The 23596-nt window shown below is 47.9% G+C and overlaps 1 protein-coding gene across 1 annotated transcript in view; it reads right to left on the bottom strand.

Annotated features, from left to right (window-relative positions):
• PPP2R2B (protein phosphatase 2 regulatory subunit Bbeta) overlaps window positions 1-9487 on the bottom strand; it is a 70358-nt gene extending 60871 nt beyond the window's left edge. The window contains exon 1 of the mRNA XM_065644139.1: window positions 9204-9487. Coding sequence (XP_065500211.1) covers window positions 9204-9282 — 79 coding nt within the window. The 5' untranslated portion in view covers window positions 9283-9487. The remainder of the gene's footprint in view (window positions 1-9203) is intronic.
• Between the last annotated feature and the right edge of the window lie 14109 nt (window positions 9488-23596).

Here is a 23596-nt window from a genome sequence, read left to right as displayed (position 1 = left end):
ATGTCTATGGTTTTTCTTACAGGTAGGTCACCCTGACCATACTCACCATCCTACCTTCCCCAAAAGTGCTTAAAATAACCCCACTTGAAGCCATCCACAGAATGAGATCTGCTCTGTCGCTCAGGCTCCCAGCCAGCTGCCCTCCCTCTCTCCCACGCCAAAGCATTTCTAGCTGTGCAACCCTGCAACCTCAATCAGGTCTCTTCAGAGTGGGAGGGATGACAGAAGGTACCTTTGTGCTGATTTAAGCACTAACTAAAAATAGATGACACGAGAACTCTGGGAAGCTACAGCGGAACCCATCTGTAGCAAGTGGAATACAGTCACATAACAGAAATATCTCTAGAGCCTTGGAAATTTGCTCTTAATTCGGCTCTTTCTTTTGCTGGAGCTGGTTTGACATGCAAAATGGCAGGAAACCTTAGCACTTGATGGCTGCACTGGGATTGCTGATCAGCAAAAGAGTGGGATGGGGAGCAACTTCCCAACAAAACCCGGGGGAGAAGAGAAATCAGTTTCAAAATCTGATGATAGGATGGAACACCTACGATTAAAGTATTTTTTGATAAAATCCTCTCAGCACCAGTTGTTGTTATTAAAGAGGAAAGCTGTTTCAGCCGGCTGCGGCCATGCAGCGGTGCTGCGATGCAGCGGGACGCGGGGCGGGAGCGCGGTCCCCGGACACCGCCCCCCCGGGCAGTGCCGCCCACCGGGCCCCTCCGGGACGGGCACCCGGAGCCCCAGCCCGCCCGTCCCACACGTGCGGTGCCCCGGCCAGCGCAGCGCTCGGCAGGCACGGTGCCCAGCGCCCCTGCACCGCCGTGTCACCGGAGAGAGGCGCCCCCGGGTGCTGCGGCCCGGAGCCCTTCGCCGTCCCGTGCCGCGCACCCCGGGGCCGGCTGCCAGCGGCGGGCTCGCCCCCGCGCCGTCCTCTCCTCCCGGGGGGCAGCGGCGCTCCGGCTGCTTTGAAGGCACCAGCGGAGGCTGCCCGGGGGATCCCTGCCCGGGGGTCCCTGCCCGGGGGATCCCTGCCCGGGGGATCCCTGCCCGGGGGATCCCTGCCCGGGGGTCCCTGCCCGGGGGGTCCCTGCCCGGGGGGTCCCTGCCCGGGGGGTCCCTGCCCGGCGAGGCCACTGCTGCCCCACCCGGGCGCGTGGCGCGCACCGGCCCCAATCAATACCGGCCCCAGCACCAATACCGGCACCAATACCGGCCCCAGCACCACCAGCGGCCCCAATACCGGCCCCAGCACCACCAGCGGCCCCAATACCGGCCCCAGCACCACCAGCGGCCCCAGCACCGGTCGCAGCATCAATGCCGGCACCGCCCCCGCCCGGTGGCCGGCGGGAGCGCACCCGCTCCGGAGCCGCGGGGAGCGCGGGCCGGGGGGTTCCCGCCCCTCGGCAGCACGGGCTGCGCCCCCGCCAGCAGCGGCACGGCCGGGGGCAGAGGGCAGCAGCTCTCGGCGTTACCGGCGGGACGCGGCGCGGCCGCCGCGGGCACCGGGCTCTGCCGGCAAAGCGGGCGGCGGCAGCGCCCGGGGAGGGGTCCCACAGCCCGGCCGCGTCACACGCTGTGCCCAGGCCCCCTGTCCCGGCAACACGCGTGCCAGAGGCACCGGCAGAACGAGCGGGCACAGCCGCCCCGTTCGTGCCGCAGCTGGTCCCACGACCGCGGCACAGCCCGCACTCCACTGCGGGTTTTTAACGGGCTTCTGGCTCCGTGCATGTGCGCAGTCTTCAAAAGCTGTACGGAAAGAACGGACGAGGCGGCTGGATTCTTGCACATGGTGCAAGTTCTGATAAATGTAAGAACTGAGATTAGAGCAAGTCTGATGTTCTTCCCTAAAAAGGAAGAGCTGATATGGCATTCAGACTGAGAAATTCAAGAACAGCTAAATCAGGAAATGTAATTATTGTAGAAAGCTCAATCTGAACTTGGTGTTCTCCTCCATCAGCCTTAAACTAACAGCCTCTCTTCATGTAATTATAGACTATTAGTTACACCAAACCGTATTTGCATACTTAACAATGTTACTGTACCTCTAATGCACACACCATTCTGTAGTATTAGCGCTGCTTCATATTTAATTTGTGGGTTTTACTCCAGGGTAATCCAGGACTTCAGTGAAGTTCCCAACTGCTGGTGCCTGATTAACTGGGGTCAAAGACATAGGAATGACTCACCAGAAAAATAAATCCTCCTGCCACCACAGCTGGGACAAAACCGACAGGCTAATGGTAAGTATAAGTGTTGCCATAATAACAAAGTTGAAGTCTTCAAAAAAGAACAAACAGAAGATTGGCTATTTCAGGCTCACGCCAGGCTCTTGGCTGCGGGGTGCAGCCATACTGAGATCCCTCCAGCACCCAGCCCAAGGTTTGCTCTGCAAAGCGTCGCGTGGAGCCCAAGGGCAGCTGGAGGAGCCAGGAACCCACCAGCGGGTCCCCGCAGCTGCTCCGTTCCGCTGTTTATCATCTGCGACAAGGAGCTTTAAAATACATTTTAAACAGTTCCCACGCAGACTTTCCTTCACTTAGTTAATTGGCCTGTTCTACTGATCTAAATACAATAAGAGGTAAAACCCAAACATACTTTCTGTGGTCACCCAGAGAAGAATGGCTGTCTGGAGCATATAAGGAAATAATTATTTTTGCATGCATCACTCAAAAATATTCCAAAGGTCAAAAGCTTAGCCTAGAGGTGCCCCTAAGGTACAGAGCTTGGTTTTAAGGTGCCTCCGGCTGAGCTTTCATGTTAAAGACTCCTAAAAAGCTAACCCTCTAGCTTAAGGGCACCTCTGAGCTAAGCTTTAAAATCAGCTCAAACATCAGTGATTAAACATCCTGGCCTTCACGCCACCTCCACTGGAACTTCCACAAGGGCCAGTGCAAAGCCTGGGCACAAACTGAGAAATGTGGAAAACCAGAAAAGGCTTCAGAGAAAACAAAAAGGTAGTTACCTCAGGGCTACACAGGAACTGCTCCACTCTTTGGTAGCCTTTCTGAGCCAGGGAACTATTCACACAAATACTCTGGCTATTAGTATAACTTCAAATTCCTTTCTTTTAAAGGAAAGTCACATTTTGGTCTTTCAAGGACCCCAAATCTTGTGAATCTCAAGCTATTCAGGAAATAATCAGTCTGCTTAAAGACAGGTTTCATTATTTGGTGTATTTTTTCACTAACAGCACCAATTATCTGAGTGGTGCTTGTTGCTTACCTTGCCGCTGAGAAATTTATAAGTCAGGCACTGGACAGTCTGACCACTTCATATTAATAAAGGTGAAGGTATCCCTAAAGCGATAGATTAACTTCCTCAGAGCAATCACATTAAATGAACCAAGTCAGCTCCAGCAAAGCAGACGCTGTATGACCTTTTCCAGCCCAGCCTTTGTCAAAATACTGATACCAAACAGAGAGCATAGGATCCACATTTGTGAAGCATATTTGCATGTGTTTGTCCAAATGCAAACAAGGAGCAGAGCCCACGCATGCCTGAGCGTGAGGGGGGTGACAGGGACACGCGAGGACTCGCCACATCCTGCAGCCGAGCCCGCCGGCTCCGGCAGCATCGCCAGCCGCGCCAGGGCCTTTGGCAACGCGCTCGTCACAGGCACTTGTGCTCCCGGCACGACTCCCACTGCCCACTGAGGCGATGAAGCCAAGTCTGAGATGCCTCAGGGTCGGGGAGACACAGGAGCTGCTGAACACAAGACAGGGGAGCTGCAGTGACTTACCAAGTAGCAGAGATCAGAATTAGCGCACACCCTCCCTTGCTCTCTGCATGCACCCTCTGTAATTTGGGAATACATGTACTTTCTGAAGAATAATGAAGACCATGGAGATGTTAACTAACGAGACTCGGGCCCAGATCACGGCCTGTGGCAATGGTACAGCCAGCTCATTGTTTCTCATTTCTGCAGCTGCAATTCAAGACCTTCCCGTGCCCCCTCCACTTGTTGTTCTCCAGCACCAGCCCTATCTGAGCGGTGCTGCTCCCTGCACAGCTGCGCCAGGCAGCAGCTGCTGTGACACGCGGCAGGGCGTCCCACCCTTGCCACCAGCAGGGCGCTCAACCCTTGCCACCAGCAGGGCGTCCCACCCTTGCCATAAGCAGGGCGCTCAACCCTTGCCATGAGCAGGGCGTCCCACCCTTGCCATGAGCAGGGCGCTCAACCCTTGCCATGAGCAGGGCGCTCAACCCTTGCCACCAGCAGGGCGTCCCACCCTTGCCACCAGCAGGGCGTCCCAGCCTTGCCACCAGCAGGGCGCTCAACCCTTGCCACCAGCAGGGCGCTCAACCCTTGCCACCAGCAGGGCGCTCAACCCTTGCCACCAGCAGGGTGCTCAACCCTTGCCACCAGCAGGGCGCTCAACCCTTGCCATGAGCAGGGCGCCCCACCCTTGCCATGAGCAGGGCGCTCAACCCTTGCCACCAGCAGCGGCTCCCCCGTTCTGCCGCACACACAGATCTGCTGTACCCGTTGTGCACTGTCTCAGCTTTGGGTCTCTTGGACATAGGCAGTTTTGGTTTATTTCTATGGTTCTTATCTCCCAAGCAAACGGAAGTCTACCCACAGCACAGTGTGAAGCTGCTTTTTCCCCCATGAGAAAGAAAAACAGCCAGCATCGAAATTCCACACCAGTGATTACAAACCTTGTGTTCAGCTTACTACTTACTGCCCGTAATGCACAACTGCCATAACTTTCTATAAGCTACTGGTTTAGTCAGTCTAAATCATTTGCATGAATAAAGAATGTGTGGGAATGAGCTGCAGAGTAATAACAAGCTCCCTGTGGACTCTTCAAAGCAAGAAATATCGAGACTTGCTGGCACAGAGCAGCGAGATCATTGCTCGTGTCAGCACCGCCCGAGCCCCCTCAGCCACCACGGTACCCCAGAGCTTTGGCCTGACGTGACTCACGCTCAGTAGACACTTCCTGTTGTTCTTCACAAAAGTACACAGGAAAGTATAAAGAAGTTTCTTATTATGTTGTTATGGTGATTTAACAAAACAGTGCAAATCCTATAGCACATATTTGTTTCGAACCTAGCTTTAAAGCAGTGCTGATTCTTTGACATATACCTCCTAAACGTGTTTTCCTTGTATTGTCCAGAATTTTAGCCTTGCAGAGTCAAACGTGCATCATTATTTTTCAGCTATAATTAAAAATCTAGACCTTACTAGTAAATTCAGATATTGGATAAAGTCTTTAACATTAAATAAAAATTAATATTTAAATAATTCCTATCAATTGCAATGTTAGCAAGTGAACTGAAAGCAGATGCATTTGTATTGTTTGTGGGTTTGTATCTGCACCAAACTAACACACTAGTGCACAGAGATCCCACCGCCGCAGTGATGAACAGCTACACTTCTCAGCGTAAAATTAAAAATTATTCAAAACCTTCAGCCTAACTCAACATGAACCAAATTTGGAAGTTATTGAAAATGTACTCAAGTTGTTGGCCTGTCAAATTAGGAATGCAGTTAAAGATCTCCTAAGCACAACAACGGATTTTAAGGACAGGCAATAACTATTACATGCCTAAATATCAATTAAAGTATCCAAAATAATTAAAGTATCAATTAAAGTATCCAAAAGAATTTTACACTTCTGCAGAACAACTAACATTTCAAACCCTGCTGAGAAGAGTGCACAAAAATTCATTCCTGTTTACATTCTGGAAGAAAAACACAAGCATGACACAAAGTTTGGCAATTGTGTCACCTCAGAGAGCTCACTTCCCATCTTTGTGTTCGCTTCCTCATCTGCAGGAAAGGATATTGTTTTATTAATTCAAAGGCTTTTTTTCTGAAGGTTACTTAGCTGAGGCTTTAAATGATCTTTGATATACTTGAGTTGAACATGTTGCAGAAATAATTTTTTAAAAAAGCTTGCATTTAAAAAAATAGGCAGTGACTTCGATCAGTACAAATGTATCCATTCTGAATTGTTTTATTTTGTAAAGGTACATCCCAAGTCTGGCAGCTGCTGCAGCCCCCTCAGTTCTCAGCAAACCTGATACCAACACGCACATACTCCTGTTAAGGCCCCAGTTCCTCTGCTATTTAACCCTTTTGCAGCAAATAATAAATTACAGAAAGCCCACAGTGCACATTCCACATCAAAAGATACTTCGGGATCCATTTCCAATGCCCACACCAGCAAGAACAGGCAGACCCAAACAGCTGGTTTGCATCTTAAGTAATACATGCAGAAATGCTTTTCTGCAGCAATATTCCTCTTCAACTACAGTTCAGGAGTAGCAATCAGGGTCCAAAAGGTAGTATTGGGGGCTGAAATTCTGTCAAACTGCTACTATTCAGCCAAGCTACAAGCGCACCTTTAAGGTCGATGGGACACAAGCATGTTCCCACGTGCTGCCGAGCGGGACTGAATTCAAACACGCGACACTGACCCACGTCCAAGTGCCCCACGGAGCTGTGCTAGTGAGGGCTAGGGGGTCAGTATTTCAGACAATCTCAAAACACACGTACTATGCTGCATCCTAAGTCACACGCCTTGGTACGAGGACTGGCATTTCTGGATGCCAATGAGCAAGAACAGGTCACAGCAAAGAAATCAGCATGTCGCCTGCTCATCACACATCCACCATCTAAGGCTCTTCACTGGCACCGCTTTCTCCAATGCACCGTCTCCTTCCGTCCACCACCACAACCCCACGGCTCCACAGCAACAACCACCACGCTGGAGCATTTCCACGGGCACTGCCAGCCAAGGACGGGAACTTCACAGCAAGCAGACAGGACAACAAACTGCTCTGTGAGGAACAAACAAGAGCTCAGCTGCAGCCTTCTAAAGCCATTCCAAAGGCAGTGCCAGGAGAAGATAAACAAGCATACTTGAATTTCAGGTTTATTACAGCTTCGTGCAGTCTTTGTTCTCTGTTCCCAACTCTTTGCTGACCCAGATCTCTCATTTACATCTCTGGGAATTTGGGATGAATGAAGAAGAGAATTCTCAAAGTGAGGTAATGTAGAATACACTGGGACTTCAGGTCTGGGCCTGGCCGGAGCCGGGATCAGAAGGGCGTTTGGAGGAACCTTCATGGGGAACGGGGATCAGAAGGTTCTTTGGAGGAACCTTCATGGGGAACGGGGATCAGAAGGTTCTTTGGAGGAACCTTCATGGGGAACGGGGATCAGAAGGGCGTTTGGAGGAACCTTCATGGGGAACGGGGATCAGAAGGGCGTTTGGAGGAACCTTCATGGGGAATGGGGATCAGAAGGTTCTTTGGAGGAACCTTCATGGGGAACGGGGATCAGAAGGGCGTTTGGAGGAACCTTCATGGGGAACGGGGATCAGAAGGGCGTTTGGAGGAACCTTCATGGGGAACGGGGATCAGAAGGGCGTTTGGAGGAACCTTCATGGGGAATGGGGATCAGAAGGTTCTTTGGAGGAACCTTCATGGGGAACGGGGATCAGAAGGGCGTTTGGAGGAACCTTCATGGGGAACGGGGATCAGAAGGGCGTTTGGAGGAACCTTCATGGGGAAGGGGCAAGGACCAAAGGTGGTACAGGGCAGGGAGGAGATTCTCCTCTGGGTACAAGGGACCCCTCTGCCAGGCTGGGGGAGCAGAGGAACCTCTTCTCTTCCACTCCAAGTGGACCGAGGCAGAAGTCAGGCTCTTACCTGGCTTCTCCTCCCAGTTCTGCTAGTGATTGAGCCTGTAACAGACCTCAGTTTCACCCCGAGTTAATATATGCATCAGATAATTGGTCTGAGAAACAGTTCTTTACAAGTTTCACTCTTTATATATTGTTTGCAATGGAGAAGAATAGATAGCACACTGGTATGGCATTCTTTCATTAATTCATTTTTTTTCCTCTCAGGAGTCTCATATGACCTCTCCTAAACCAGCAAGGTCTGCTTCTCCATTAAATTACTTATTCCAGGAGAACAATTCAAAAGTTACTTATTCAGAATATATTAAGGAGCTGTGCCTTTGGACAAAGTCAAAATTAAAACAAAAGAAATCTTCAGAGAAATTTTCAGTTAAAGAACTCCAGAGCTAGTCTGAGCAATCTATTAGGATAATTTTATCTGCTTAGAACTTCAGAGAAAATAATTAAAAGTCTATACTGTCTCCCTGGACTAAAATATAGCAACCTAAATAGATATAAAAATTTAGCCTGAAGTGTCATCAGGTACTGCCCAGTCCTTCCTGCTTGACCCTTCCCCTCCGCATTTCCAACCTTACAATGTTCCTGGTCAAGGCATCAGGAGCCAAGGCAGGTATCCCCACAACATTTCTTCTTAGTAGATACACGAGCGGGCAGAGACTGAAACCCGTAGGCTCAAACCAGCGGTGAGCACACAGCCCTGCGGTGCTTGTCTGGGTCATCCCACTGCCCACAGACAAGGTTGGTAATTCAGTCCATGCACACAGACCCAGATTAGACGAATGAGTCTGTACCAGCTGGGTGACAGGAAGGTGTTTTTCCTCATTAGCTCACTCTGTTTAGGAAAAGCACCGTGGTTCCACACAGGTGAGTAGCAGCGGTGTGAAATTTTGATCCCACAGAGCTGTTCAGGCAACTGCAGGTGATTCACAAAACTGCCAGCTCACACACAGCAAACACGCAGGCGGTCACATCCCGTGGGCTGTAAGTCACCGTGAAGAAGCACTCCCTACGGGAGAAGTCCCACTGAAGTCTCAGCGAACACAGACCTCATACTTCGCATTCCCACCAGAAAATACAAAGTTCAACCGCTGCTGAGAAGATTTCATTCACCACAAAGTGCTGCAGAGCTGTTTTGCTGAGACCCGAAAACAGGCTCTATGCAATGAGGGGCAGGGCACAGGTAACCAATCGCAGGAAGTGCTAGACACGATTTTTTTCATTTTCTCGAGAATGTACAGATGAATTAAAGGCCACATTTACAAACTACATAAACCTGCAAAACGTGCAGCACCGTAAGTAGAAAGTCTTCCTTAAGCCGGTCCTGCTGCTTGTTTCTTTGTACAATTAGTGCAGAGTTAACAGTAAACCAAGCAGCATTGACAGGAATAAAGAAAGTCATTTTCTGCTAAGCCTTCAGGCGCCCCCCGAGCCTTCTTCCTGCCTTCTCAGCCTTCTCCCGTGATAACCAGCCCAACAGCAGCCGCTCCCGCCGCTCCCCCCGCACTCCCGGCACTGAGGGGCTCTGCCCCCCGCGCACATTCCGCGTACCTTCCGCGTGGCAGCTGGCGGAGAGGATGGCGCTGGGCGGTCTGAAGAGGTAAGGCAGATAGCGCGAGAAGCATTTCATCTTCCAAAACGGCAGTTTAAAAAATAAAATACAAAAAATAAAATAAAACCATACGAAGCTAAAAAATGAAAGAAAAAAAAATAATAAGAAAATAACGGAACCCCTCCTCAGTCCATGAGGATTTTGCGGTGCCCGGGTAGCCTACATGGCGGGGGCTCGCTGCGGGGCGGGGGGCGCCAGCCGGGGCCCATGCTCCGCTCCCGCCGCTGCCGGCCCGGGGGCACCGCGCAGCGCTCCGGCCCGGCCGCCGCGTGGGCCGGGAGCGCGGACGAGCCCGTCCTGCCCGCGCACACACCGCGGGCGCGCAGGGAGGCGCGGACACCCGCGCCGCAGCAGCCGCAGCCCCGCGGGCGGGCCCGGCCGGGGCGCCGGGAGGGCGGCTGGGTGCTGCCCGGCCCCGCTCCGCCCGGCTGGGTGCTGCCCGGCCGGGTGCTGCCCGGCCCCGCTCCGCCCGGCTCCGCGGCGTTCCGCAGCGGTTTGGCAGCGCCGGTGCCCGCGGAAGCGGCGCGGAGCACTGCGCAGCCCGAGAGCGCTTCCCCCGCCCGGGCAGCGGGAGCGAGCCAGCAGGTTCGGAAAGAGCTTGAGGTGGCGAATGTTTGGAAAGTCGTTGCTCTCCCAGCGCACAGGGAGGCGCAGCCCAGCGATCCCGCACGGAGAGGTCTCGCTGGCTCCGGGTCCCCGCAGCCCCGCGCTCGGCGCTCCTGCGTTCAGAGAGCGGGTTTAGACCAGGGAGTAACCAAAAAAACAAACCACCGGACACGCACTTACAAACCACAGTGTGCAAATTAAACCACGGGATGAAAACACAGTTTGCTATATTACAGGTTCTTTGGAGGCAGTGCTCTCAATTCAGATTCGCCAATACCCGTTGAACCTGCAATATTTAAAAAGTAGAACAGAACTACATCAATATTTCTAATGCTTTTTCAATCACAACCCACTTTTTAAGGCAGAAATCTCCCACAACTAAGCACTCTCCAAACTTGCCCTGCTGCAGCCTGCTCAGGTGCACATAATGGAAAATATCACAGTATCAAGAGGACAGGTTGAAAGGAAATAACATGATAAGCTGCTGATGCTCACACCCCCTTTTTCCGGCTGTTTAATTACTCTACTGACAAGTTTTTGGTTCAAAACCAAAGCATGCACATTTCCTGCCTGCTGTTGTTGCCTCGAGAGGAGCACTGGGGCAGTTTGCTGTTTGGTTTCCTCACCTGGCCACAGTCTTTCCAATTTTGCTGTCTTTGGCAGATGACGGCACAAGTGCATTTATACCAAGAGATGCAAAGCACCTGTGCCAGTGAAGAGAGAAGCTTTTCATTTCACTTTAATATCTTTATTTAAAATACTGTGCCTGGATGTGGGGGAAAAAAAAAAAATCCAGGTCTGGGTTGTGAGCAATGCGAAGCCTTCCTACTTGGAAATGACATCTCACTCTGATTGCACCACACAGAAGTGAAGGCTGAAGATTCAGTGCTATCATATATCTCAAGTACATCCCAGGAAACAAGGTATGAAATAAAGAGACCATATTTTATAAAGCACTTTTCATGGAAAGTCACTTTATGTGTGCGTGTATTTCATATACTAGCCTGGAAATGTAAACGACTCTCTGAAGCAAACACTGCCGTTGAACTGCACCCAGAAACTGCATCCAGGTTTACCTCAGAAAGTGATGAGTGTCATCTCCAGCTGGAATGACGGAGGGAAGTTAGGTGCAGTACGCATAACTGAAGTACATCACAGATGCGAAAACTGCAATTACTTATCTCTAATGATCACAGTGGCTCAGTTACCACTTTCATAATGGTGTACAACAAAACCTGGAAAAGAATGTGAATTTCCAAGCAGCTAGTTGCACTACTGTCCAGAGCCAGGATGCCTCTAGCAAAGGCGAGGGGCATCACTGGTCAGGCCAGCTGAGAACAGCTCTGGAGACACCGTTCACCTCCCGCAGATGAGGGAAGAGCGTGTTGCTGTTCTGGTCACCACCTTGCCCTTCTCTGCATCCACTGACGCGCTGCAAGTGCGTGTTGTGGGAAGAGGGCAGCACGTGGTGGTACCTGAGGGCGGCACTCGGAGCCGCGCTGCCGTACCACTGGCATGGTCACCCCCCACCCCGCTCATCTCCAGCGCGGATCTCCAGCCAAACACATCTCGCTGCAACCCAGCCCCCCACGATCACAGCACTGGGCTGTGCAACTCTGGTAGAAGAGCTGGAAGTTTATTTAGTACTGGGACAGAACGGCTGAACCGAACTGACCCGAGGTGCTGCCCTGCCTGCCGTCCCATGAAGGGACAGGCAGGTGGCTGCTCCAGGGACACCGCAGCCCCTCAGTTGTCCGGACACAGCTCTTTGGACCTGTGCTCAGGAGCACAGAAAGAGATTTGCCCCAGTTCTGCTTACAAGATCACCAGTAGAGCTTCAGGCAGAGGACTGTATTTCTTCCTAAACCCATGTCTCTCCTCCCTTTGTGCCTTTTTAACTATTTATATGGCATCCCTATAGTTTCTGTATCTGTCTGTGTCAGGTCCTTATGGGTATACAGATCGGAGAGTTGGAGGTTGTGTGAGCCTCTGGAATAAATGTCATCCACGCAGAGCTGTACACTGACTTGCTTCAGGTTTACCCAGGAACTCAGAGTCAGCTTGAAACAGAAGCCATATCTGAGACTGACTTGTAGGACTAAAATCTGCAAATACAGTGCCCCCCTTCCACCAAGTGTGTGGATGTAATCAGTTCCACTGTACGTGAAAGAAAATACGTTTTTTCCACCTAAAAATACACATTAATATTCCCTAAGAACCAGATTAATTCCACCTCATTAAAATAATGTACAGCCTTCCCCACAAATTATCTTTATTGTGGCTTGGATCTATCTAAATATTTATGCTCAGTTTTTATGTTCCATTAACAAATTGGGTTTCACTTTACATGCCAGAATTAGGATAGATATTTGAGCTTAACTAGCAAGCGATACGAAAAGGAAACCAACACATAAGAACATAAACCAGGCTGTGAGCCAGCTTGGTGAGCCGGCAGACCATAATTCAACACTGAAATCTTTTGATTTGCCGTTGCTGGTTACACATTTGGATGATGTGGCAAACACAGGCGTGTGCAAGCAGACATATTAAAAATCTCAGACCTGCTGGAAATGACTGTTGGTCATGCAGCTTGCTGGGATCTGGTGACATTCCAATTGCAGAATATTCCAGACACCAGGCACAACATCTGACTTCATTAGGACGATTGTATCCATTACTATTTCTGTGATACTCCTCCATTCGGTAACTTTACTGTATGTCTGCTGTACACCCGACCAGTCTGACGGGCCCAGGCTGCACCTGCGGGGTGCTGGATGCCCAGCGTCCCGCTGCCCCGGGCTCCGTGCCCTGCAGCCAGCGTGGGGCAGCCGCCCGTGGCCACGGCACTTCTGCACTGTGGACCTTGGGGCTCAAGAACACCAGAGGAAATCCCGCCTCTTAAATTTGCACAAATCCCTTTTCTGCACCAGACTGCTGATTATCAATATATCAAAGTACAGCAAGATGTCTAAAACTTGTTTCCTGTTAATAGTAATGGAATATAGTTCAAAACACTGTGGCACCACAACGACAATCAGCAACGTCATCTACTCTATATCTAACACTGAAATCAGTGTTTGTTTGAGCAGCTGAAAGATGTCCCGGGCCTCCCATCTATGCACAAGAGAGCTCATTCATTCACACAGTTGTGTTAGAGAGTTAAAGGATCCATGGCACCACTGGTTTCATCAGGACAAGTACTTCACACTGCTATACCATATTCCAAGTTAAGGAAAGCAATAAACAAGGAAGGAACAAGATGATAAAGTTTCTGTGTATCTCTGTTCATGTAGCTTTATGCATGCATGGAAAAGAGCAAGTGTATTATCAGAGAATTAACACAGAATTATTCTTGGCAACATTTTAAGTATCACTTGAAAGCCAGAACGACAATCCATCCTGCTGAAGGAGGCAGGCTCTTCTGCATTTAAAGATGAGGAATTTTGTACACATAATAGTGACATCCTGGTTTCATGCAGAATGGCACAGTTCTGCCAGTGCAACTAGGGCTTGGTGGGCAGCATCCTCAGGTGCTGCATTCCAGATATTGGCCTGTCCATCGTGCGGTCAGTCTGCAGGTGATCCCAGACAACCCAGCTCGTGTCCTCTGGTGCTCCAAACGAAACAAGACACAACTTTACACGCAGATGCAAAGGGTCACTGCAGTACCACAAACCAACCTGCTCTGCACGCGTGAAGACGGGGTTTCATCACTGTTTGTTGGGGCCCACAATGGCACGAAACCACTGCCTGGACAGGGCGGGTTAAGAGGGATATCATAAAGGTTTCAGTTATCCTTGAGGGATACAGAATGTGTAGGGAATAAAATGTGAAATGGAAAGGAATTTATGGATGAATGGGCAATGCAATAAGTGAAAGGAAAATGAAAGTGCGAAATGAGAATAAGAAAGTGTAGGAAAATGCCCAGTAAGAAGTTTAAACCAGAACAATTGTCGGAGGAACAGAACTGAATGAATAAATTCAGCTTTAAAGTCAGGAAAATTGAATGCATTTATTTCAATTGTCCGTGTTTTTGCAGTCTACATGTTGGCTAAATGCCCGACGGATGTGCTTGCAGAGAGAGAAGCGCCCCAGAGATTGAGGAGCACGAATCGCCCTGAAAGCTACTGAGAGTGAAAGTGGACGTCTTGAGCTCCTAAATTCCCCAACTGCCTGCAACAGTCCCTCCCACACAGATACATATCTGTAGAAGTGTATGCACTGCTATTTATTTTAACTCCAGATACAAGAATGAGCACCAAGTTATACTTATGTTACCCAGAAACAGAATCTGACTGATTCCAATAAAGGATGATGTAGTGGGAAAGGCTGTCTTGTAATTCCCTGAAAAATCCTGTAAATAACAGCTGAAAACCAAAAGGCAATCTATTTCAAAGACTATTGATATGATTAAGTCATAATGCCTTCAAGTGAATTTTTGGGATCGATAGCTAATTTTAGAGACTCATCTCTTTAAAATGCATCAGTACATAATGAAGGCAGAAGTGAAGAGTGTAACTTAGCACTTTGCCAGCAGTTTCCAACAACATGTGAACAACCCCCCTGCACACTGATTAGGCAAGATGTACATGACAAACAAGTTCTTTTTGATCGCAGCAACAAAAGGAAAAATAAACTTACCTTCTGTCACCCCAATATCTACAGTTCCTTTTACTTGACTAAAGCACCACAGCACATCCTGCATGAGCTCTCCAAAACCTGCCAGGGAAACACACGCAGAAAGAAGATAAGATACACTCACATTTGTATATAGCTTGTCCTTTTTCAAACAAACACACGCACACACATACAATTGGCACACAAATATCAGCAGTCCCTGCATGAAGAGAAATATTTGCTCACCTGTTATCATTCTTCCGTACAAAGTGCAAAGCTAACACTGAAGAACTGAAAACATGATGCCCGCGTTATGAATCGCCCGTCTGTTCGTTGCGCCCGTACCATGGCAGAGCTATTTTGAAGACGGTGCAATTGGAGTCAGTCCCCTGCTCATCACTGGCAGCACCGCAGCGAGTCAGGAGGCGCCGCGGCCACGGGCTTGGTCACAGCCTCTCTCCGTCAGAACACTGGTGCCCCCAGTCATTCCCAGCACTGCTAGGGAGTGAAACAGAGACAACAGAACTACTTTTACTACCACAACTTTTTGTGTTTCCAGTTTGTGGTCAGTGTAGTTGTGGACTGCTTGGCAAAGGACTCAAGCAGAACGAAGCTGCTTTACAGCACATCGTAATATTATAACCAAACTTTGCCTGGAGTCAGGAGTGCACTGCATTTGCTTTAAAAGAATACCACAAGTGTTTCTATTATAAGGCATATTATTAAGCTGTAGCTCTCTCAGCTGTGCTTGCTGCTGTAGCAATACTCTGTGGTCAGCCACCCTGAGAGAAATTAGGATTTTATCTACTGCTGCTCGTTTTCTTGACAGCTCAGCAGAATTTCCCTTTCTGTAATGCAGTTTTCACTGTTCCACAAAAAATCCACTGCCTGAAAGGACAACTTGCTCCCTTTTATCCTAACACACATTTTATCTCAAAGCAACTTCCAGACATGAAGAAAGCAGCACAATGGAGCCATGAGGAGAGGAAATATCATCTTACCCGTTTTACACACGGGTGAACCATGGCACAGAAAATTTGAGTGTTTTGCAGTCAGCAAGTGTGATACTGGACTCAGTCACAGGGTTTGCTATGGGAGACTCAAGCTTGTTACTTCCCTGCAAAAAAAAAAGGAAAATAGGGGATTGGGAGCTAATGTATAGCTGGAGATACAACTGAGCTAACAGGACTATCTCATGGCCTACCTAAATGTCTTTGTGAGATTTCTGTCTGGTTTTATTTATATCATGATAAGTTTTTGTATATTAATACAGGTCAATATATATCATATATATTGAAAGTAATATCATAATCTTCAGTACATAATAGATACAAGGTCCAGAACAAGCTTTATTGGGTGATTCAAGCAAAATACAGTGGAAAACTAGAGTTTTAAGAGCATGAAAAGGTCTGGAATCAGAGGGTGCAAGACAGTTTGATAAGAATATGCAAGAATATGAAGTTGAGTGAACAGCTAACAAGTTTCTGCAAAAACATTTGAGTGCCTGCCTGCTTCACTAGGCACCCATCAAAATTCTGGTCTTTAGTCGCTGTTTATACAGTAGGAATGGCATTGGGAGCACTTCAGGGTCAATGCCTCGCACTGAGGTGGGCAGGATTCTCACTCCCAAGGTTAGAGCTCAAGAAACACCAATATGTTGCCAGTAGGAAAATGTGCCCGTAATAGAAATGAGGGAAAGATTCAAGACTCTTGTGCATTGCTAATGCGCTAGTGTAACTCTCTCACTAGGCAACATCCATTGTAAAGTTTGGGATTTTTGCAGAAATTTTCAATGTAATTAATTTTAAAATTCTCAACAGAGAAATTCTGGAGTTTGAGCATGGACTCAACCCTCTCCAGGGCTGTATCTGGTTTCACCATGACAAGATTTTATCAGGACAAATAACTGCAATGCTGAAGTGACTTTCGCAAACGACTTGAGTTCTTCAGTTTGCCAGAAGATGACTTTTTCTAAGGGAATAAATTTCCCTGGCTCGTGTTTACTCAGACTTTTCCCTCAAGGATAGGAGGGAGAACATTTATGCAAGTTAGTTCATACAAATCAACAGCTGTTATAGCATTTTTTTCCTCAGAGATTTGAATTGCGAATTATAAAAACTGGAAAGTAAATATGGCAATCAAGCCCATCTGGGACAAGAATATTTTTACATGTAAGATTTTCTTTATGCAGTCATGGCAATAAGATCTCTGATTCTCTAACCTAAGCAAACCAGTGAACGAATACCTCTTTTTCTAATTGCAATGATGAGGTTTATGCTGTTATTTCCTTATTGTTCATAAGATTTTTATTATTTCTTTTGTCATTACAGGGACACTATGAGAGTTAGATCCTCATGTTACTTTGGCAGTTATTGTTTGATAACATTTGTCTAAAAGGCTGAGCGTGGGCTTGTTGAGCGCAGGCTGATTGCGCTCCTGGTTGCTCTGCCCAGGTCCGGGGTCTGTGCGTGTGGACACGAGCAGGTGCACGTGTGCTCTGTGCATCGCCCGGCTCTTGGTCCGGTCTGCTGCCTCGCCTCCACTTCTCCTGAGTAACCTCCAAATTAATCTGAGCCTTTGATCCTGATTTTTTACATTTGCTAACCCATGAATGCCTTACACTGCAGCTTTATCAATGTCAGTTTAACATCTATGTGTGTGATGGATGTCTAATGTTTTTGTGATCTTCAGTTACTAGCATTTTGCAAAGATTTATATGCTTATAAACACATCTGTCTCATTTTATATTATTGTTTTGAAGCAGCCGCAAACAACCGTGTGTTTGATGACATTTTCTCCATGTTTCCAAAGCATCTCTCAGGAACAGCTGCTGCTGAAGACATTTATGAAAAGTTTTTGGCAGTGGGAATGTGAAGTTGGACATCCGAACTCTTCAAAATACTAAGCATCTACAAAAGAAAAGCCAGTTATGTATGAGGTGTGTATATATATATGTATACACAAAGTCATTAGCACATGATTATGCACACTGTTCTTATAGCTGAAATGTAACTGTCTCACAGGTGTCCAAGACACTGAGAAAAATTATTCAGAGCTCCTGATCTCCACTTTGAATCTCTGTCTGCTGTGGCACGGCCTCATGTCTGCTCTAATAGTTCAGTCCAGACAGATACATGAAAAGTGACCCAAATAATAGGATCAGCATCTTCCTAGTTTTCATTCAAGCAGTCCTTTATGGTTGGGTGTAAGCTAGCTAGGAATTTCATTGTGGGCCTAGAAATAATATGAGAGCTGGTTAAAGACCAGCCAATCCTGTGATACTGGTGTATAAAAAAAGCTTGCCTGCAAGCTCTTCTCTGCATGCAAATTAAATGCCTTTTTATTCTAAGAATGTGAAGAACTATGTAAAAATCAAATATGCCTGGGGAAAGGCTACACATGGATATCGATTGGGTTTATGATGTCTGCTGCAAACTGCGTTGCATTCAGTTCTGAAACGAAATGAGTCGTGAATGCTGTGTGACGGTGGGAGAGCATCTTTCGGAGTTACATATGACACGCCGTTGATATTGATGGGACTGGAGGACGTACACAGAGAACATTTCCCGGTCTGTGAAGTTACGATATGTACTAGTTAAAAGGAATGGGAGTAGGAATACTTTTTACTTCCCAGCCCACCTGTTTACACATCGTGTGACCATAAAACAGAGTTAACTTCTATGTACGTCTGTTCTCACTGCAGTAAAACTGAGCTCATTAATTGTTACAGTTATTGTTAACATTCCGGCTCCCTGGAGGAGAGCTATTACACACTCACTCTTTATTTTTGTGCACTATTTATTTTGTGTGGGAAAACTGAAGCCTTTAGAGTTGTCATCTTCTGATCTTGCAGACAAATAGAAAGGCATGGTGAATTTTACTGTGCGTTTGTACAGACCACTGCCATGTAGTGAATCCTCCAAAAGCTGCCACTGGCAAAGTTCAGGTTAGTGAAATAAATTCCATGTATGAAAAACCCATTTGTGTCCAGTAGCCACAGAGCTGATCTGCATTTGGGGCCTAAAATCTTTGTGCTGGCTTTGTACTTTCAGTTAGTGTGAAGTAGGAAACGGGGGACCTGGATGACGCTGGCGCATCAATGTGTGCTGAGAAGCAAGTTCGGCAAACGTTCTCCTTACGGCGTTGAGTCGTTCTGCAAGGGATGGAGGCAGAACCTCAGGGCACGTCTCACCAGGTCTGGGCTGTGGACAAGGGTGTGTGATGTGTTAGATACCGACTCCTCTCCCTCCGTCCCCGAGCCGCTGCTTTGCTTCAGGAGCACTGAGCTTTGCCCTCTCTCTCCCTGACACGTATTCCTCTCGCCGTGGGAGGGTCAGCAAAAAACAGATGCTTTCAGTGCATCCCACTTGTATAATCCTGTTTGTACATTTATCAATATGCATTTTAAACGACTTAGGTTGTCTTCTTGTGTCTTATTTTGGAAGGGAGTTCCCAGAAATTCATTCTTCTGCTGGCGGCATTCTTTAATGTTGAGAACTAACACATGCAGCAGGAGATGCGCATTTTATCCTTATAAATTTAACCTGTAACATAAATTAATTTATTGGACTGTAACATATTGATAAGCCCTCCATGAAACATTTTTTGTCCTTCAAGTCCAGGTGTATGCGTATGTATTTGGGATTCAGTGTTGACCCTTTCAAAGCAAAATGCAGCCTGCTATGTACCCTAATGGCACATTAGCAAAAGAGGAGGGGGTAATATAGGGAGCCTGGTGCTTTGACTGTAGGTTATAGAGAGACAGGGGCATGAACACTGCATTACCCGTGGATTTGTGCAAAGCGTTATGATTTTGCAATCCCTTTACCAGGAGCGGTATTATGGAAGGAGTGTCAAACTTCAGTTAATCTTAGTATATAAAAGTTTTTATCCAATAGTCTTCTCTGCAGAGCATGTCCTCCATCTGGAGTAACTTTAGATTCTGAAATCCTGTTCTGCCTTAAATTCTAGTGAGCCCTAGCCGAAGAGTCCCAGCACTTCACATGCTGCAGCTATTAAGTGCTATTATTTTTCAGCATGTTCTCCTAACTGGAGCTCTAACAGAAATCTTGCAGGGATTGCTGTGTTTTAAAATTCTCTTCAGATTCAGCCTCCTGGACACTGTGGTTTTCATTATGAAAAGGGCATCCAAGGTGTTTTCAGAACAAGCCACCCAACAGCACACACCACAGGTGGGTACAGGTGCCACACTCCGTGCTGTGCCAAAGGCCGCGGGAGCCTGTGAACTGGGTAAGTTCTGCACACACACACGCTTTCTTTTTTTAAGCTGAATCTGTTTGATAGCAGCAACTTTAAAATTACAGTGCTTTTAAAAACAAAATAAACCCATTATACTGCTGTGTCCCAGCAATTCTTCATTGCTTTAGATGTTTGGTGGTGTGCAGTGGCTGAAACCTCCGCTCAGCCCAGGGACGCTTTCTGCTGCGCTGATGGACTCTGTGTAGGATGCTTCGGTACAACAGAGCTGACCATGCTCTTTTTTCTCCCCCATCTGCCAGTAACTTCATTAGGCCTGTATAACTGTAGCAGTTTAACAAACTACAGGCAAGGCGTGTAGTTTGTTGGACGCAGTTGCATCCCTTCATGAAAGTGTACAGCTGCACGCTACCGATTCTCTCGTAAGTAGGAGGTATCCCTCCTTCTCTTGTCGTGGGGAGAGAAAGGCCAGAGATGTGCTGTGTCCAGATGGACGATGTTCTCGATCCTGTGAGCCACAGGCAGAGCTTGTGGCTTAAAGTTGTAACTTGGGTGCTATTGAGAGCCGGTGTGAGGAAGAGCTCTGCAAAATTAAACTCAGCATAGCATGAATCTCTAGTTCTTTTCAGGAGGAAAGCACTTAAATGACAATGTGCAAATGTAATGGGATGTGTGTCTGTTGGGAAAACCAGATGAAGTAACTGGATCCTTAGCCATGGCTTCTCTCCTTACTGGACTGACCCACGTGATGACATTTTGGACACCTGAGATGCTGAAATTCTGCTTACAAGCACCCAGCCTGCTCCGCTGGTTTTTCCTGTGCCTCTGAGTGTGCAGTGGAAGAAGGTTGCAGCAGTGGATTTTTTTAGTCTGTTGATGTTTTGAAAAACAATGCCTGAGTTGCTGTCCTGCTTCAGGGAGAAATCCATCCTGCAAAGGACCAGTTCACCGCCCCACTGACAGGTGTGCTTTGCTGCTCAATCGAGAGTAAACGCGACGTGCCTGCCCAGGACACTCGGCTGCCCGGCGCACAAGGGCAAGCTTCGCTTTCAGCAGCTTTTCACTGCTGAAAAGCGTTTGCCAGAGGTTTTCTGGGTTTGGGGTTTTTTTTTAGGGGAGGGAGGGGGCTTGGTTGTTTTTTTTAGGCAGTTTAACTGAAAGAGGAAAACATGGCTGTGCTCTGATGGTGATTTAGCAGATGGTTTAGGCTTCTAAAGGTACTGTTAATGGGCTCTAACTGCGCTTGTTAACAAAACTGCAGGAGATTAGTTTAACCCAAACAATGCCCCTCCTTTGCCTTTCAGGGACAGAACCTGGTACTTGTCAAACAACTCGTGCTCCCCGTTAGATGTATTTCAGTCTGAGCAGGCTCTAAGTGTACTGCACAGTGGAGAAGGGTCAGTGCCACCCAGAGCAAACCAGCCTAAGGCTGGTACAGTATGGTGTCAAAAAACAACCTCGGTTTACTTGGACCGTTATTACAGGAACCAGATACATGCTGCAGGGAATCACTGAGGGTGAAGCCTTGTGCCTGTTTAAGGAGCTTTCCCAGAGATCTACTTTGTTCTGGTACATAGCAGCTATTTGATATTTCACTCAGCCGAACTCTAATATGAACACAGGCAGCATGAAGTGTCGCATGCTGAAAAACCAAGCACGTCTTAGTGGTTCTTCAGCAGACATTGCTGAAATGACACGTGGTCCCTTAGTGTTATTCTAACAGCATTTTTGGAGAATCTCTATTGTGCATAGTGCATAAGGAGCTGGTAGTGGAGATATGTCATTGCTGCTTCAAAGTACAGTTCCTAAAAGCCAGTGAAGAGCCTTTCCTGCTAAAAGTTCTGAGGAAGAACTGCATTGCATTTTTATGAACTCAGAAAGCTGAACAATGGGTTAAAGAAAAAAGGAAAATGATCAAACTGTAGTGCAAGGTGATTATGCAAAAAAAATGTTTAAACCCCAAAATAAAACACAAAACAACCACCCCCCCAAACAAAACACAACAAAACCAAACCAAACCAAAAAAACAAGAACAAGTTGTTTTCTTTCGTGAAGGCGAATGAGAACGTCTGCCTAGCATGTGTATGGGCCCTGCACTCTTGCAGGGAAGAGGCCGCTGCATGTTGCTCACTTTGGAAGTGCAGCTTTCTCAACTTGAAGGAAACATTCGTCTGAAAATTGGAAGTATGCAGAATACTGTCTAACCAGTATCCCCAGCTCTGCGCTGCATTCAGCAGGAGTTGGTTCAGCTACCTCCATGGCAGGGAAATGCTTGAGTGCCCCCTTTCTTATTTTGTGCTGTCTCTCCAAAGGCCCAAGTGAACCATTTGCGCAGGGTTTAGAAGAGCTGTGAGCGAGCTGTGCACGCCGGGAACAGAAGCCAGATGGTTTCCACTTTTGGCAGTAGCAACTGGTGGCGTGGATGTCCCCTCCGCCGTGGGTCTGGATTCCACTGGCACACCAGTGAGGTAAGGGAACACTTTGCAACACAGTCCTGATACAAGAATGGAGGTTGGGTGACATATTCCTGAGCCAGGGCTAGAGCCAGGAGAAGTCCCAAGGGATGCAGCTGACGTCCTGGATACCATGATGCCAGCCACAAAACTTCTGCTACATAAACTCCCCCATCTCCCAAACTGTTTAACATTTTCTTATTTTCTGGTTAAACTAAGACCCAGAACAGGCAGGAAATACCCATACCCAGGTCCTCTTGCCTGTGGGAGGAACTGGGGCATTATACCTGCCAGGCATGGACCATTTTGATTCTTGAGGATAAAGGTAGCAATTATATCTGTCAAATACAAACTGAGAAAGCTCTCCAAACCCTAAAAGGGCTTTTCATTGTTTAGGTTATCCATCTCTGCCTAGAGCTTTCCAAAGCCTTTTGTTTGAGCCAGTGTGTGATATTGGCACTGTTTCACATGATCTGCTGGACACAACAATCTTTTTGTGCACTGTCACACTTGAAGCTGTGTCCTTGGAAAAGGAGTTTCCTCTCGTGATTTTTCTTAAGCAAATCTCATCTCTCATGACTTTTAAGGGCCCATCAGAGGAATAATATTGTTCTTCCTCGACCCCTGGGGCAGGATGGCAGTTTGTTTATTAAGAGACAGTAGTTTGATCCTCGGCTGGAATAAATGAGCCCTTGCTTCTGTATGGGTCAGACGGGTCAGCTAAAGCCCCGGACAGATTTGCCCATCCAGAAAAACCTCGCTCCCTGCTTGTGGGGGGACAGAGCTGCTGGAGGGGAGCCCTGGGTGCTCCGCGCCGCCCCCCACGCCGCCAGCAGCGGGGACGGGCTGCAGGAGCTGCGGTGCCGGGGGAGGCGACAGCCGCCGGCCGCCGGTCACCCCGAGCGGGGCTCCCTGCCCGGGGACAGTGTGGGCCCGCAGTGACCCGCTGTGGCCAAGGACAGAACTGCGGGCCTTATTTCAAACTCGGTTAAACATGCATGTCGATGCCTGTACTTTCGAACAAGCACTCACCTGCAAAGCGTACAAAATACCTCTAATTCAGTAGAAGCTTTGGGCACTCACGTGAAAGTGAGTCCACTTTAACCACAAGAGATGCCAGCAGTGGATATTAACATCGAAAGACATACCATAAAGTTCACCAGAGAGTCACAGCTGAGATATGGCTGCCAAGTATAATTTCACTTCTTTTAGGGCTCGGGGTTCTGGGAAATATATACTGTAGATATGGTTAAATTTCTCTATTTTTGTAAGCCATTGCTACAAATTAGTTTGGTACTTGAAACAAAAATATGGCTGGCTGAATAGTTAAAAATGTAAAAGAGAATGAAATGGGCTAATTACTCTGACTTCTAGCTGTCCTGGAGCAAGGACTGCTCTCCCCAGGAGCCCTGGGAGTCTGAGCCTGCTCCAAGCACTCC

This window comes from Caloenas nicobarica, chromosome 13 (genome assembly GCF_036013445.1).
Source record: "Caloenas nicobarica isolate bCalNic1 chromosome 13, bCalNic1.hap1, whole genome shotgun sequence".
NCBI classification, from domain to species: Eukaryota; Metazoa; Chordata; class Aves; order Columbiformes; family Columbidae; genus Caloenas; species Caloenas nicobarica.
This window is presented reverse-complemented; position numbering and strand designations above follow the sequence as displayed.